Below are 16,610 nucleotides of genomic sequence, written 5' to 3'. Positions count from 1 at the left end.
CTAGCATGCCTTCCTTCTTCATGCGCAGTTAGAGGAAGTTTCCACATGTGTATTGTCTTTCCTCTGTGTGTGTGTGTGTGTTGTCACTTGCCCTGACTGGTTTGCAGCAGATGGTTTTGAGACTTTTTTTTGCAGACCATAATTAGGTTACACAGACCAGCCTTTGAAGCATGTGACTATCTGTGCAACAGCCTATAAACTCAAGGTAAATCAGGAACATACCTCGATGCAAAACACCGTCTGAACCTTCTCCCACAATGCATCATCGACAAAGACTCAAGGCTGCAGGAGAGGGGGGGTTAAAGCCGCCTCTCGTCTTGTCGAAGCCATGCAGCATATTTAAGGAGTGATATCACGTCTGCGACACAACATCCTAAAGCATCTCTACCCCTGTCATAAATATTATATGCTCACACATGTTGGCACGCACATATACATCGCTGAGATAACAGACCCCTGCAGCTGTTGCAGGGGGGAGGTGAGTTATGCCCAGCTCCCAGAATGCACTGTGGGAAAGAAGCTGATGGGAGAACAGCAGCGTTGCATCACCACCATCAGTTTCACCTTGGATTCAGGTCAGTTTGAATTCACTTTCATTCTCAGTGTGCTCAGCCAGCTGGACTCTGATGCTGCTCTGTGAGGCCAATGGAAGTCAACAGTAATTTACTACTTAGCGCCATCTTCTGGCCAATCACTGCAAACGTAGAGGGGATTTTGATAAAAATTATTGCACTTAAAAAAAATCTTTTACAGCTTTTACATACATTATTATATAATAATCATAATGTATATTTTATTCTTTTGTTATTGTTCATTTTTAAATGCATGCCCTCGCACATAGGACAGCTACCAGTGCAGCTCAGAGTAGAACAGAAGCGTAATCAGATGTTCAGTATTATTAATGGTTTCTAAATACTTTCAGATTACAATGATCAATTCTCCTCCTGTTGGCTCTTAAATATAAGAAGATCTTTTAAAAGTCAGATATTTTTTCAAATATTTTGTATTAATTCGTTTTTTTATATTTCAGCTTTTCCTTGTTGATGTGGATTTATTTCTGTCTTCTAGAATATAATGGCACCTATTATGATTTTAAGATGATTTTGTTTTTACATGTAGTTCTTGTTAAATCTTTGTGTGTCTCTTTTTTTTCTCCATTTGTTTTTGTCTTGACATCTTAGGACCATGTTGGAAATAAGTGTTATTTCACTTTAAAATGTTTTCCCATGGTTCTCCTCTAAATAAAAACCAATCAATTATGTTTGCTTCTTAAAACTCTAAGAAATAAAAACTTGATATAATAATAATAATATAAATAATATAACTAGGATGTTTTGTGATGTTAGATTCCACGTGATGTTTCTAGGGAGTCCCTGTTGCGTCGTTGCTATGGTAACCACAACACTCCCTTCACCCACCCCTTTGCTAACTTTAGCTCGAATCACAGACTTTAGCTCGAATCACAGACTTTAGCTCGAATCACAGACTTTAAGAAGTTGTGTATGAAATATTCAAGGCATGTGGGGGCTGTAGCTACATAAGACAAAGACGCGGAGTGTTGAAGACGGGTACGGACACTGAAGACACTCAGAAGTAAGACTTTCTATTTTTAGAAACGTGTTTCTCTATGTGGCAAACACTAGCATTTAGCACTTTGAGCTAGCTAGCGTGATAGCTAACTTGTGTGCTTTTGTGCAGGTGTTAATGTAGCATAGGCTAATGTTTGGGCTGTTTAAGCACATATTTCATGCACTTTTATAGGTTTAAATAGTTTTTTTGTGGCAGGAAAACGTCCAACAAGAGCTCTATTATATATGTATATGTGCAATTATTAAAAAGTATAATCAGATTTTAGCTACTGCAAATATAACAGACAGTTGCAAGCTTTAATTTAAAAAAAATGTGATTTATTTATTATCAATATGCCCCCAAAGTTAGTTTAGGTGTGGGATTAACCTTGATTATGAGTTCCTGCTCCACTCCTTCAAAATAAAAGTACCATTTTGTAAAATCTTTAATAATAATAATAACAATAGTCCCATTTTAGTTTGATCTGTTTTGTAATTGAAAACTAACTACAACACTGTCGACCAAACACTGAGCTCTAGTCAGTTAAATTTAACCAAACTCTTTAAATTCTAGTAACAAAGCATCTTTACTGTCATTTTACAGCCTGTAGTGGAAGTGTTGTATTGTCAATTTCTGTCTGTTCTCTGTTTTTTGTTAATGAAAATGTAGAGACTACATTTCTTTTGTTTATTTAAAAAGAAGCTGTCTCAGGAGACAGGGTTAGGGATAGAGTTAGGGGGTTAAAGCATTTCCCAGGGAGCAATATGTCGCAGATCATATCAGTATCAGTATTACTCTTCTAAATAAGAAATGTTAAACCAGTCTGGAATCCAAGACAGTCCTGTTTAGAACAGAATGGAGACCTGCTGCACATGGTCTGGGCCGTTTGTCTTCTAAAAAATAGCTTTTACAGAACTCAGGATGAATATTGCAGCTGCAAATATACATTTCATATTGCTTCCACCATGCATCCTGTTTCTTAACTGAATTTCTCTCTCTACCTTCTCTCTCTCATCATATCCCTATGTGCATAAATTGTTGGCTCTAGTGAGTCTATCTGAGCAGCAGGGCAGCAGAGGGGAAGTGGAGATGGGAGGACAAGAGGAGGAGGAAGAGAAGAGAATGGAGGAGGACGTCCCTCTATTGGCCCTTGCACCTGATGCTTCGCTCCCAGAGGAGCAGCCCTCTGTCAGTACTGATGTTTCTGCTAGTCCTGCCTTCTATTGCCTGGATGAGGTAAGACCCCTGAATGCTGTTAAAATGATTATGGAGGTTTTAAATGGAACACAAACATCTGATTAGATAGATGCAGCGACGGTATTTAATCTTATTACTTAAATCTAATAAGAAAGTATTATAAATGCTTTCAAAAGATTATGAAGTGTGTTGGAGAGCTTATGCATCTTTCTTACAAACTAACCATGCTTGTGTATGCCTCACAATTTTGACAAAAGAAAACTACTGTACATGGACTCACATATTTTATGATGTTCACCTTAAAACTGAAACAGTTTTTGACGTTTAAACAAAAGAGAATACTTAGAATTTGATGTGATTGCGTGGGTTGAGCACAATACTTTTTTATTAACTAGTTCATCACATACAGTGTACAGACATTCAATTAACCGCCCCACATGTGAAGTTAATATGAATTTGTTCTTTTGACCTCATTTATGGTGTGCATGCAGCACCTCATCCCTAGTTACAGGCATCTTTAATTCGTCCTGGATACAAGAAGCCAGACACTCCATTACTCCTCATGCTAAACTTGTATACATGTTTGTATACGTTTATTGAAAGGTGACTTCAATACAGAAGATGCTTTGAAACTAGGCAATAGGCATCAGTGATATTTAAAACTGCAAATATACACACCCTTGTTGGCGTGACTTTATTCATTTTTTTGATATAAAAAGTGCATTTTTTTTTTGGCATGACAGTTGAATATGAATGATAGAAAAGATCAATATTGTACAAAAACAAAGCTCCAAATACACACGTTATTTACGATGAATGGTCACAACAATGCAATGTCTTTATCACTGCTCGAATGTCAACATTCATTAGACTTTATGACCTATAATATAAAAGCTATCATAACCTCACAAAAGAAAATAAATACTGTACACATCCTTAAACATCTCTTCCTTCCCTACATCCTGTCCCCTTCACAGTGTGTATAAAATTTAATTGAATTAAATGAAGCTATACACCTTTCTAACACTAGGCAGCAGTATTGTACAAGTGGTGAGTCAGGGAGGATTTTTTTTTTTTTTTCTTTTTTCTTTTTTTAATGCATGAAAACTGGTGAATGGCATCAAGAGATGTGCAGTAGTCCAGTGCACCCAGAGCAATGGGTGGAAAAACAATTACATTTCTTTCCCTCTTGCAGCAGTGTCCTGCTCCGTGGCTGTTGTCGAGCACAATTTACTTAAACATCCATCATGCAGAATGTACTTGGGAATGACCCAAAAGAAATGTATCTCAGGCTACATATTTATACTGGGATGCTTTATATTGTATTGAATGGTGATACATTAGAGAAGTGTCCCAGTGTAATTAAATAAATGGCACAGAAGATATTAACTTCTTCGCTGTTGCCTAAAGAGTCACTTCCTGTTGGGGTTTTTTGCACAGTTTGACTCTGACCCCAGCATGAATAATTTCAGCACCACTCAAAACTGTATCATCAGCTCTCATATAACTCACTCGAGTGGCTGCTGTTAATTATGAAACCATTTGGAGTGGAGAAAAAATGATAGCTCATTAGTTTTTACTATGACGGTGTGCTGCACTGTGTCCGGGCCGGGGCTTTTATAGCTGGGGGAGGCGGCAAAACAGAACCTGGAAATGTCAGAGAAAAAAGGTGAAAAATCTCTCACGGTAACCCTCCGTGTAATATTACAGTCCCTGTAGGAGGCTGCCCTTTACACTGTGTGTTTTTTTTTATTAGTCCATCATCGTTAATAGTCCATCGTCTTTTTATTATTATGATTTTAATCCGGCCTTTTCTTCAAAGCCACACACACACACTCCAGTAGAAAAAAAGTAATGGCACGTTAAACATTTTTTTCACAATAATTTTTCTTAATACTGCATTCAAACTTCTATAGGGTTATAGTGCTTATAGTCTTTTTTTTCAGTGTACAAGTATGCATGTGTAAATGTGTGCAAATGCATGACTATGCGCATGTGTATGAGTCTACTTGTTCATCCATTTTCTTTGTCTTTCTTTGTATCCGCCCATCTATCTGTCTGCATGAATACACTCTTTACCTGGTCCTCTTAAGGAACGTAGTTCTTTGGCCGTATCATCATCTTGACGGTTTTGAAGGCCTGCCTGTAGTTGGTGGGGTAGTACTCCGTCGACATGTTGTGCCATGTCCCCCAGAAGATCCCGTTCCTCACCCCTTTGTACCGCTTGTGGTAGTACTTCCCGTTGAGGTTGGCGGACATGCAGGCGTCGAACCACCAGCCAGAGCTGTAGTAGGCGCCGCAGTTTCCGGAGGGGTACATGTCGTTGTCACGGTCAGGCGTGGAGAAGAACTTCTGGTCGTGGTTGAAGTGCTTGTTGAAGCTGATGGCGTTTCCAGCAGTCCCACTAAAACGACAAGTTGATTTATTAGATGTTGTCATCCTTTTAAATATTAAATCAAACAAGCGTGCACAAATCAAATATTATACCTGTATCCACTGATAGACAGCCTGTAGCGAAGGAACTCATTGGAAACGTAGAACTGGTCGTACTTTGCATACTCCCGCACACCCTCAAAGTCTTCCAGCTCGATACGCAGGATCATATCTTTGGCCTTAGTCAGCAAGTGCATGTGGTCATTGCCCAACCAGAACTCACCTCTGCAGGAGAGTAGAAGGTTGAGGGAGGAAGGGAAACAAAATAGAGGATAGGTTTTAAACAAAGTCTTTTGTATACACTTAATTAGAAGCTCGGTAGAGTAACTCAAACTGAGGCTGCACGATTACTCATAATAAAAAAGTCATTTCAATTCCCACCTTTATGCAATCTTATTTCTAATTGACAACAATTTTAGTTCAGCTGCATCAAAACAACAACTTCTACCTTTGCCCATAGAACAAAATCCGCCCATGAGGACATGGTCACACATGCAAAGCGAATGTCATGGATCAAAGTTCACCGAAGTTGAACTCCATACAAAGCAATGCTGCAGCTTTGCCACTGGAAGCAAATGTTTTATTACCTCTGCATGATGCTGAGTTGCAGAAAAAACAGCAGTGGAATAAAGTGAGTGACGGCAGCGAATGAGAGAAAAAGGGAGAAATGTTTATATAAAATAAAAATAAATAGATAAATACAATCAAATGAATCCAGAAGATGAGAAGCTGATAATGGGAGAAAAGTGATTCTCATATTTTCCCCAATCATGCAGCTTTAACTCAAACTGAATTGGACCTTAATGGAGAGGAAAGGAAGAGAGGCAAGGGGGAGTTGTGTGACGGTGAACAAAGGCTGAGAGGAGAAGATATGCTTTCAGTCGGAGGCGAAACTAGATCTGTAGATGAGGTAACCGTGTTTATCTCCCATACAAAACTCAATACTACAGTAGAAGAGAGGATAGGAGGTGAAATTTGAATCAAGATATAATGGAAGTACTGGATTTAAGCAAAGTTCAGAGTGAAAATACTAGAATTTATGTCCAAATGGAAAGTTTTAACTTTAACCTGTTAAATAACGTAATGTGGTGCACAGGTTTATTGGTTTGTGAAATGGTGGTGATGTGTGTTTGTTTTACTCGTTAGAATCTATCAGTGATGGAGAAAACAGGTGGTGAGCAGTCAGTGATAATGATGACAGGTTTGCATCATTAGGCTGTGAGACTGGGCCCTCTCAAGTTGTGGGAGGAAAGGGAGACCTGTTCTGTATTAACTGTGTTTCTGTTAAAGTTGGTGCACTATAGGTGCACGTGGTTGCCATATATATGTTAGAATAGTGAGCTGTGAAAGAGGAATATCATTAATGGTTTGTTTGTGAAATTGGATTCTTTGAAAGGTTTGTATCGGTCCAGCACACCCCCATGGCTGCCTGAGGACATGGTAGCTTCTAGCCAGGAGCAGGTATAAGACCAGTCAGTTGCAGGTAGAAGGTGTTTGACAGTGTGATGTTTGGTGCTCATTGTAGCTTCTAGTCTGACTCAAGGGTTTTAGCAGAGGTTGTCTTATTGTAAATGTCTTAGTATAAAAGTGTTTAATTTTGGCTCAACAAATAAAATGTATCTTTACCCCCATGCTAAACATGAACTTAAAATAATGGATGACATGATGAATCCTTAAAGTGAAGAGTGTGCAATTTGGTGCAGATTTAAATAAAAATGTATTAAATTGTGGTTATATAAGTGGAGTTGCGTCACCCGTCAATATATGTGCTTAAGACCCATTACATCTTTCAGAGAAACCTAAGGATTAAAGTCCAATACCTGAGGTTGCCAAAGCCCTTCTTATACTCGACCCAGGTGCGGTTGAAGCTGACAGACCCATTGAGCCGTTGCTGTATCACAGTCCATCCACCTCCGTAGGACTCCATGTCGCAGTACACCTCAAACGTCCCATTGCGGGGATCAGGGGTTACGTGATACACGCCATTCTTCCTCGTCTCCAGAATGTTGTAGTCTGAACAGTCCCGAGGGGCTAAGATGACTGCTGGGTGGCAGGGAGAGGAAGAGAAAAGAGGAAGAGGAGAGGGGACATTTAATGGGATTTTTCACAGGAGGACATTTGATAATGTTTTCACTTTGCTCTGGCATTTTTCTCTGCCCCGTCTAAGAGACTGTAATTGAAACAGACCCTGAGGCTGAGAAAAGCCTGAAAATGGAAAAGGGAATGAGATGTCTTTTTTTGCTCCTAGACTGTTCCCCTTCACTTAACAAAACAATTGCTTGTGTGATTCAAACCAAATTTCAGCATGTTGTGAAGCATAAACGTTTGTATCACTGAATACTATCAGTCTAGTCATTTCAGTTCATTCCTTTGCTTCTCAGCATGCTATCCCTCATCCAAGAATCATATTGAAGAGTCCGACATGAAAGAAAATAAGTGAAAGGGCAAGGTGCACTGTAGGAGGATAAGAGTCAGCAAACCTCCCATGTGCTGCACCACAGGTTCATTCACCAACAGCTCCACGACCTTCTGAGACCCCCTCCCACTCCATTTCTTTTTATACCTTCCCCACTTATTCCTCTACCTCTTGCTCCTGTCCCCCTGTGCTGCACCGCAGGCTACTGACCCAACCCAAAACCAAGGTCCAAAAGCTGCTGTCAGTTAGCATTTAGGGAACTGAAAGGAACAGACCTGTCAAAACGTGGGAAAGTGTAAAACTGGATTAGAGAGGCGTACCCCCTCCCTGCACATTCGGCACCTGCGGCCTAAATCATCCTGACACTGGGCAAGCAGCATCTGGACCCCTCCTGAGTATAGCTCTCCCCCATTGCTGATACAGTTTTGTCAAACTGTTAAATCTGTTCAAGGGTTTAGTTGATTATAATAGCATAGGAAGGGAGGCATACATAGTACACAGAGGGCATCAGGTGTCCTGAGGTGTCGGCAGGAGACGTCTAGACTCGAATAGTGTTTGTGAAGTGCAAGGCTAGACGTAAAAAGGTATGCAGTCCATGGTTGCTTCCATTCTATAAGCGTCTCCTGTATTTCACCTGTCAAGTCCCACAAAACACGTCAGGTGCAAAATGGCTGCAGATGGTAAATCACTCCATAAAGAGAGCAGTCTGGGAGTTGAGTGTGAGCTTGAAATGTATCCTTGTCACGTTAACAGCTTTGTCTGCACTTGGCATTCAAAGTATTGACCTGCATATTCTCTGTGTCTCCTTCACTTTGAAGTGTCTTGACTGTGGTTTTTCTACTTCATTTCTCCCTGTCTATCTGACAGGGCGGCCAGTGTCCCTAGACAGGCAAGAGCCATCTCACTCTCTCACTCACTCACTCAGTCCCTCTGGCACTGGGCCTGACCTAAATAACTCTAATATCAGCCACTAACCGATGCCCAAATGACTGTTTGCTGATTGCCTGTTCTCTTCAAAGGAGACATATTATTAACTCTAGTGTTCAATGTAGGTTTTAATGTAAAAGTTCTACAAAGTTAAAAAGCTCAAAGTAAGCTCCTGGAATGTCCTGTCTGTAATCTGGCTGATACTTCAGTCAGGAAGAAGAGAAAGATCCTTAGCAGCCACTTCTGAATTGTGACAATAGAGTTGGTTCTACCGACTCGTTAAGAAGAAGTAGATCCAGTAGTGATGTTGGTTGCCACCTGCCAATAAACTGAACTTCTGCATCTTTGTGATGTAATTTCACAGCAATTTCAAAACGTTTTGATTTGGTTTATGGATTGAATGACTTGCTTGCTCAAACTGGTGTGCAACAGGCTTCGAGGTGTGTTTTCTTTCGTTTGGTAGGTGCGCCAGAGGTGGGGCCCAATCAACAAAGACATGCATATGAACCTTGCCGTATTAAAAAGGTAATCCACACAATGGATTCTTAAGGGCCGAACAGATGCGGCAGAGGCTGCTTGGTGTTTGCATCAACTGGAAATGTTAGAAGCAGAGATTGTAACATTAAGTGTATTTTGAAGTATTAAACATGTATTTAAGATTTCTTCCACAAGAATGGCCGTCTCAGCTGCCATAGTAATATTGCTTATGTATCACAATCAAGCGTTCAACACACCACGATTTAGATTAAAATAACATTTTTGTTAGCTTGAAGATAGAACAGAGGCCAACACTTCCTTCACACACTAGTGGAGTATACAAGCTGGCCAATCGGAGCAGAATGGGAGGGGGACTAATCTAAGCCAAGTGTTACAGAGGCTCTGAAGAGGAGCTGCAGCAGTACAGTAAGAGAATTAGAATTATGAGCCTGAATATGAGCTAATGTCTCCTTTAAAAGCTGACCATTTAGATGACAGACTTACAGAACTGCCTTCACAGCACTAGCTTTATCTTTGCCAACTGAATATGATATTGCTCATTTGACTCTTGACAGAACAATGATTGACACAAAGGAAAGACAACTGCCTTATAAGATAGTGTGCCTTGTGAAAACCAGCACTCATGTGATATCAGCTCTTCTGATGGAAGGAAATGTGTTAGTAAGTGATAGCATAATTTTTTCCCCATAAAAATATTTCAAATCTGATATTGCTGTCACTTTTGATTTAGTGAAACTTTCATCAAAAAACAACACGCTTCCTCCAGAAAGTTGTGTAAACACATCGCAGGTGGTTCCTGACTATAGGCGTGTGTTCTCATTGTTTATAACTGAGTTAATGTAGCTGACAGTAACACGAATTGCTGTCCATTCACCTCAAGGCCCCAGCAGTCAGGAGTGAGAGTGAAGATTAGTGCTTGCAGCAGAGAGGGTGAAATAAATGCCCACAGCACTGAGAGATAAAAGCTCCTTGACAAACGTATTATCAGTCCTGCTTGATGGTGGAATCGCAATCCCACATTGGCCCGTGTTTTATAAGTTACAAGTTCCTCATCAGCTTTTTTGGGGTGGGTTTAAGCTTGGAATAAAATGGTGTGGATAAGAGGCTAAAAAGTTCAAATTAATTTTTTGAGTGTCCTTGGATGCTCTTTTCTGCACCCACTATGTGTAAATGTTTGGAGTTTAGCATAGCTTAATGAGCTGTACCAGTGTGGCTGCTTTCGAAAATCCCTGCGCATGTGATTGGCTAACATTTGCTTGCCAATGATCCATCACACCACAGCTCCCATCTAGACATAAACACACATCTGTCTCATATGGCATCTAAAAATGTTAAATCAGTTCTTGCCTTTCTTAAAATAAAAACTGAAATTTCATTAATTTGCTTCAACGAATACTTGAGTAAAAATGCATTGTTTATACTCGTACTACACATATCATTAGACTTTGTTTTATTCCCAGCTGTTTCTTGTCAACTTCTGTCCAAATAGTTTCAGACATCATCATGTTCTCCCTAAATTGTTAAAAGAATTTGCCGGCTCTTGAGTTTAACATGACAGATTGATGTACAAAGACAAGTGCTGCTGACCCTGCGCACCATCCGTGACTAATGTTGGGAAAGCTGCCCCCATTACTTCTTGTGTTGTTGGCAAGAGATAATGAGAGTTAGTTGTTTTATGCAGGAATGAGCATTCAAGAGCATGACCTCCAAAGGGAGAGAGGTGGGGGAGACGGAGACGAAAGGTACCGGGAATAGGGGATTAAAGAGAGAGAGAGCCCGTCTCTCTCTCTCGCAAGTTATGGTAAAAGAAGATAAAAAGTAAAATGGCATGTAACAGGAAAAGAAGCAGAAATGGAGAGATGGAGAGCAGATGCAGCTTGGGATAAATGCAAGAAAAAGTGCCATGAAATGAAGGAGAGTCTGAAGGAGAAAGAGGCAAGTTTGGTGGAGGGGAAATCAACCCAGAAGTCCGAAAGCTTGTATTCCCTTCACACCACTGTCCCTGCTAATCTACTTAGAAATAAGCTCACATCTGTTTCCACATAAAAAGCCCCAGTATGGTGTGACATTCACTCATGCAGTATAGGGATATTGTTCAGTTTCTGTCTGAAAAGTGGCCCTCTGCTGCACTTCAGCCATGCTCTCATCCAAATAAGCTTTTACATCAATGTAAAGTGGACTGTCTGCGAAGCTTAGTTTGGGATCTCTTCTGATAGGTTTTTTCCACCATTGACAGATTCCACTCCCTTTTTTAAGTTTAAATTTTAAATCCAACGTTGTACTACTGGAGCCAAGTATCTGTCTCCCTCTCTCTTCCCCCTTTGAGTTTCTCCATATGGAGAAAAGTGAATGTCAAGGCACTTGACTTAATTATATAGGAGGTAATTTGAATTGTCCTTTTGACCCCAGTACCCATATTGCTTGACTCTTGTCCAGCATGACCTCAACCTTAAACTATTTGGTTTTTGTAATGTTTTTGTTATGGCTGAAGTGAGTAGACAGGCTCTGCTGTCATAATGTTGTGGACCTTGGAAACCTCACCCTCACTCAATATTTTTTTTAAGCTGACATGGTTTTACAAATTTCTGAAAAATATGTAGTTGCATTCTTATGGGTAATGGAGAAGGTCATTGTCAACTTGAAAGATTTCATTTCCCAGAAAGACGAAGCTCATAGGGTGAAGGTGACCACCCAGAGTAAGATTGTTTGTCACTGTGTCCCTGGCATGACTGTACACACTCCATAGCAACCCAGACCACTGAATGGTGTATGACGGGGTTTCATTTCCATAACAACATCTGTAGTGCATTTGTGTGAATAGATAAGGAGAGAGAGCAGGTTGCTTGATCATGCTCGGAGAGATTACAGAAAAATGCATGAGAGGAGGAGCGTTGAGGCAACTTGAAATGGCAAAAGATAGAACAGAATAGAAAATAACACAATAGAAAACCCAGAAAAGGGGTGTTCAGAAAGTGAGAATATCTTCGTAAATACCTGCGAAGATGGTATAAACGTTTAAAGGAAAGGGTGGGATGGAATAGAAAAAGTAAACATTATAAAAGAATGCTATGAAAGTGATCTTTTTTGAAAAGCAGGCTTACACTGGGGGCTATTCCGCGCAGCACACTGGGTGGTGCAGGTGGAGCTGAGCTTGTTGACCACTCCGCTGATGTTTTCCACTCGTCTGTCCACCATTGCCTGCACGTTGTCCATGTTGAGCAGGTTGAGCCCCTCCATACGACCCTGCAGGGCTGAGATCTGGCTCCGGGCATTGCGCAGGCTGGTCGACATCCTGTTCAGCTTCACCTGGGAAGGGGCCAGAGCGGAGGGGGGAGCGGGGGGGAGTGGATTATTTCTGTGCACCGAATACAAAGCAGGTGGATTAACCGATGTCACCAGTCTCCTCCTCATTGGTTTTATACCAGCCAATTTGAATTTTCAGAACAGTAACAGAAACGAATCCGCGACGGAGTGATGGTTGGCCGTCTGCCAAAAGTGGCTGCGAGAGTCAACAAGCTTACCAGACAAAGCTAAATTTACTGCCATTGGGTCGGTGTCTAAAGCTGATCTCCCACCCCCCCGCTTTCTCTGCCCTGTTGACAGTACCAGGAATTTTCCCTGGTGAACTGTTGCCAGGTAGGACTTCATGGGTCCAGTTTACATTCCAGCTGGCTACATTTGAATGGGCATGTTTAGATGACTTTGTATACAGAGTGAGAACATTTTTTTTTCAGTTTGATTAGATCAGTGTCACTGGAATCTCCACAAGGATGACAATGATACTGGCTTACTGGGAATTTACTTGAAATGGAAATGTCAAGAAACTGGTGCAGCCTCACTTTTGCACTTTTTGCAGAGATAATTTTACAGAATGTGTGCTGAATTTTGAAGGATTTTACAGTTAAAACAACACCAAATACAGTTTTCTCCTTGTACTATTTTACAGTTTTCAGAGTATCCTAACTTGAATCAGACTGACACAGCATCCACTTAACTTATATTGACATAAATAATGAGAATGTAACAGTTCTGAAATAATTATTCTGAATATTGCCCTGGTTTCCTCTTTGCACTGAACCAAGAACAGCCTTCATAATCCTGAATTATTCCATGTAAAACTGAGACTCAGCTGCCTCTTACCTGCATCTCCTGCATTGTGCTCGGGCTTGGTGTAATTTTCCAAGAAACAGGACCTTGTCCCAGTCCAGCACCATCCACAGCAGCTCCAGGATCCACCCCATCTTCCCTCGCCTCTTGACTCGACCCACCTATCACCTCCTGTCCCGTCAGGTCCAGTCTCACTTCTTCCCCAGCATCCTTCTGTCCTTGGTCAGCTTGCTGATGTCCGCTGCCCCGTGCTCCGCGGCACTCCTGGCACCCGCTCCTCAGCTTGTTCACCACCTCCTTCAAGCTCTGCAGCTCCTTCATTGTCTTTTCCAGCAGCCTGAACTGCTTGGGCAGCTGGATGGTGAGAGGGGGCAAGGTGAGCTGGTATGGGCATTCCTCGCCCTCCTCTGCCCCGGCTCCAGAGCTCCCGCAGTGGCCCGAGGGTCTCAGCTTCATGGGGCAGGAGGTGGGGGTGCCGGATTCAGATCCCAAAGTGTAAGGTCCTCTCGAGTCCCATCTCTGGTGTGAGTTGACGGGGAAGTCCGCTGCCTGGCTGATGCTCAGGGTGGCCGTGAGCAGGAGACTGGCACAAACGCAAAGCACAATTGTCCTCATTTTTTCTGCTTGAGATATGTGAAGGAGAAATAAGTGTAAAGTGAAAGTGTCTGCAACTGCCTCTGATATAAACTCCAGCGAGTGCAAGTACGTCTAAAATAGTGTGTTTGTATGTGTGTGTTCAGATTATCTGTAGCGATGGAGTATGTGAATGTGTGTCCAGTATCCTATTGGTTTAAGAGTGTGTGTGTATGTGTGTGTGTGTGTGTGTGTGTGTGTGTATAAGCGCAGCCTGCAGGAGGGAGAGCGAGCGCAGGGGAACTGCTGCTGCCTCAGATAGCTGTGTCATTAATATCAGGACGAGTGAGGGAGGGAGGGAGAGAGGGAGAGAGAGTGCTGAGTTTGAGGGGATGGGAGGGGCGGCACTGTTGCGTAATGCAAAACACCATATCAGCAGCATTGTGAAGAAAAACCACAGAGATGAGGGGTAGGAGTGAGGAGGCGAGAGAGGGAGGTAGGTCCTCTGCCTGCAGTCGCTGCATGGTGCGGTCCTGCCTCATGCTCCAGTGAGGTCATTTCCCCGAACAGTGAAATGACTCATTACCCAGGAACCATCCACATTTAGCTGACATTTGGGTCATATTAGTTTTTTAGTGTTTGGGCACAAAAGTTTAAACTATTTGTCTTGACACAACTTCCGATTTGACTCACCCTTACCAGTAAGTGTCTAATAAGATTCAGGTGGACTGTGAAATCCACAGTGTCTGTGACAGACTTTGTCACAATGATAGTTACAACCACATAAGATGCTGTCATGAAAGTTAAAAGCCATAAGTATTGAGCACTTATGTTATAGTATAGTAATGACAGCTCGGCACTCTTGTAGTTTTGTAATGTTGACAGAGTATTTGCGTTACAGTGTAGTGATGACGACAGAGTACTCATGGAGTCATGGCTACCCAATTCTTGTGTCATAATGTTCTAGGGTTGAACAGACTATACCGATATGATTATTATTAAAAGCAATATTACAAAAGTTATTTGAAAAGTTAATCTTTAACTTAAAATATAATAATGTGACATTTAATGTGATAATTATTGATATTGACTGATATGAAAATGTAGTAATGAGAACTGAGTTCTCATGGGTCAAGGCATCATATTGACCAGTGCATAGTCTGGTGGGACCCCATCACAACCCAGCCTTTAGGCTTCTGTGGATTTATAAGACTTGCTCAGGATGTTGCAAATTAAGCATAAGCTTCATCAGAGATGTACAATAAATCAGTTTTCCCTGATCCACATCCTTGAATACTAAGTGGCTGCAGATACACTCTGTTCTCTGTCCTGATCTGATTTATGTTTTCTAACTTAATACACCTGCGGAGTGCACACCTCACTCTAGATGAAAATGAAAACTGTTATAAAAATGCCACTACAATGCCGTGAAAATAAATTCTTTCCAGACCTAGCATCACGTTACACTTTGACTCTTTCACTCTAGATGTCACTGTCCTTGGTGTCTTGTTATAAACTTGTTGTTTAATTAACTTGGCACTTGATTATGTGCTTGTGGGCCACGGCTATTGTTTCAGTACATAATGTGATTCAGAACCACGGGTCCTGTAATTGGATTTCTTTTCCCGAGGCATTATAGATGTCTCATGCACATGTCACTTTTCCACAGAAGTGACACAGTATGGGTAATTGATTTTCATTTCCAGAGGTGGCTCTAAGCCCTGATGGCGTAAAAGGAAATATTAAAGCTGGAGATACTTGTAACAACGTGATTCAATCTGGCTGCAGGCTCAACTCCTGTTCAGAGTGTGTAGACACACGCAGAGAAAGATGGTTCTCTCCAACGCACAGTGGAATGCAGCGCTGAGCCTCGTGGTGATGGTCATTACTTTCCCCCTGAGGGTGCAGAGCGTTAAAGCCCACAGCTTCTTTTTTGTTGCACACTTCACATACCAGCTGCACCACACACACTCGTATATATGTACTGGAAGGTTTTAGTGGTGGAGGTGTGAACTGACAGGTGTGCCTGCATAAATATCTTCCAGTCTCTATCTCACTTCAAAGACACACATGTGAGCCTCCAACATGGCTAGAGATAAGTCTTGGCACCAGAATTTAAAACCACTGCAGCTTCAGGCTGCTTCTCTCTGATAAATTCTCAGTGTATGGGAGAGGATGTCTGTCCAGTCACTGGTGCGCCATGTGTTCTGCTAAAGACACAATACTGACCTTTTTTCTGAGACATAATCCCACTTAGGTCCCATTTAAATTCACTATATCCAGATTTTTATTTTAATCTGCACCAATTTACTCTTAAATATCAGTCCCCTTAATATGCCTGGTGTTTTTCAATATGATCCATAAATGGAACTGTTCCAAAGTTTAATGGGTTCTTCCTTTGGTCATGCCCCACCCCTCCACAAAATTCCGCTGAAATCAAAGTAGCAGTTTTTACATAATCCTGGTAACAAACACACACAAAAACGCAGATGAAAATAGATTGGCACTCAAGACCCAAAAGTTGCCAAATCAAATTACACACACTCGTACACATCTGTCCCCTAATGGTTTTATTTTCATTATTGACTCAAATTTTGAGAAAAGGGCAAATATCTTGCCATGGTATGAAAGTGGGAGAAAACATTTCCTGGCTCTTATCCGTATCCACACCAAAATTAGATGGGTTCGTCTGTGGCCGTACTGCATCCTTCCACCAACTTTTGAGGTAATCCCTATCGTAGATTTTTACCTAATCTTGCCAACTAACTGACAAACAAAACAACAAACAAATGGACACATGAAAACAAGGTAACTGGGACCAGATGACTCGTAACATTTCAAAATGTGTGGGATTTAACTACACACTTCATGTAATGCTGGTCATGTGTTT

General features: G+C 41.4%; 2 protein-coding genes across 5 annotated transcripts in view; one reads left to right on the top strand and one right to left on the bottom strand.

The window, feature by feature from the left end:
- Window positions 1-1,453: 1,453 nt before the first annotated feature.
- Window positions 1,454-16,610, top strand: part of ccdc146 (coiled-coil domain containing 146) — a 41,921-nt gene continuing 26,764 nt past the window's right edge. The window contains exons 1-2 of the mRNA XM_020092451.2: window positions 1,454-1,593; window positions 2,618-2,805. Of these exons, the coding sequence (XP_019948010.2) occupies window position 1,593; window positions 2,618-2,805 (189 nt within the window). The 5' untranslated portion in view covers window positions 1,454-1,592. The remainder of the gene's footprint in view (window positions 1,594-2,617; window positions 2,806-16,610) is intronic.
- On the bottom strand, window positions 3,115-14,227 carry fgl2a (fibrinogen-like 2a). 4 transcript variants are annotated; one of them, XM_020092452.2, is made up of 6 exons: window positions 13,181-14,227; window positions 12,142-12,346; window positions 7,020-7,239; window positions 5,254-5,424; window positions 4,846-5,170; window positions 3,115-4,413 (listed from the first exon to the last, which is right to left on the bottom strand). In XM_020092452.2, the coding sequence occupies exons 1-5, from the start codon at window positions 13,760-13,762 to the stop codon at window positions 4,855-4,857; spliced, it is 1,494 nt and encodes a 497-aa protein (XP_019948011.2). In that variant the 5' UTR covers window positions 13,763-14,227; the 3' UTR covers window positions 3,115-4,413; window positions 4,846-4,854. The 4 variants fall into 4 exon arrangements, with proteins under 4 accessions (XP_019948011.2, XP_069376105.1, XP_019948012.2 ...); XM_069520004.1 differs by having other exon boundaries at window positions 7,020-7,242; window positions 13,181-14,061; XM_020092453.2 differs by having other exon boundaries at window positions 3,115-5,170; window positions 13,181-14,076.

The sequence above is a fragment of the Paralichthys olivaceus genome, chromosome 23, assembly GCF_024713975.1.
Source record: "Paralichthys olivaceus isolate ysfri-2021 chromosome 23, ASM2471397v2, whole genome shotgun sequence".
NCBI classification, from domain to species: Eukaryota; Metazoa; Chordata; class Actinopteri; order Pleuronectiformes; family Paralichthyidae; genus Paralichthys; species Paralichthys olivaceus.
This window is presented reverse-complemented; position numbering and strand designations above follow the sequence as displayed.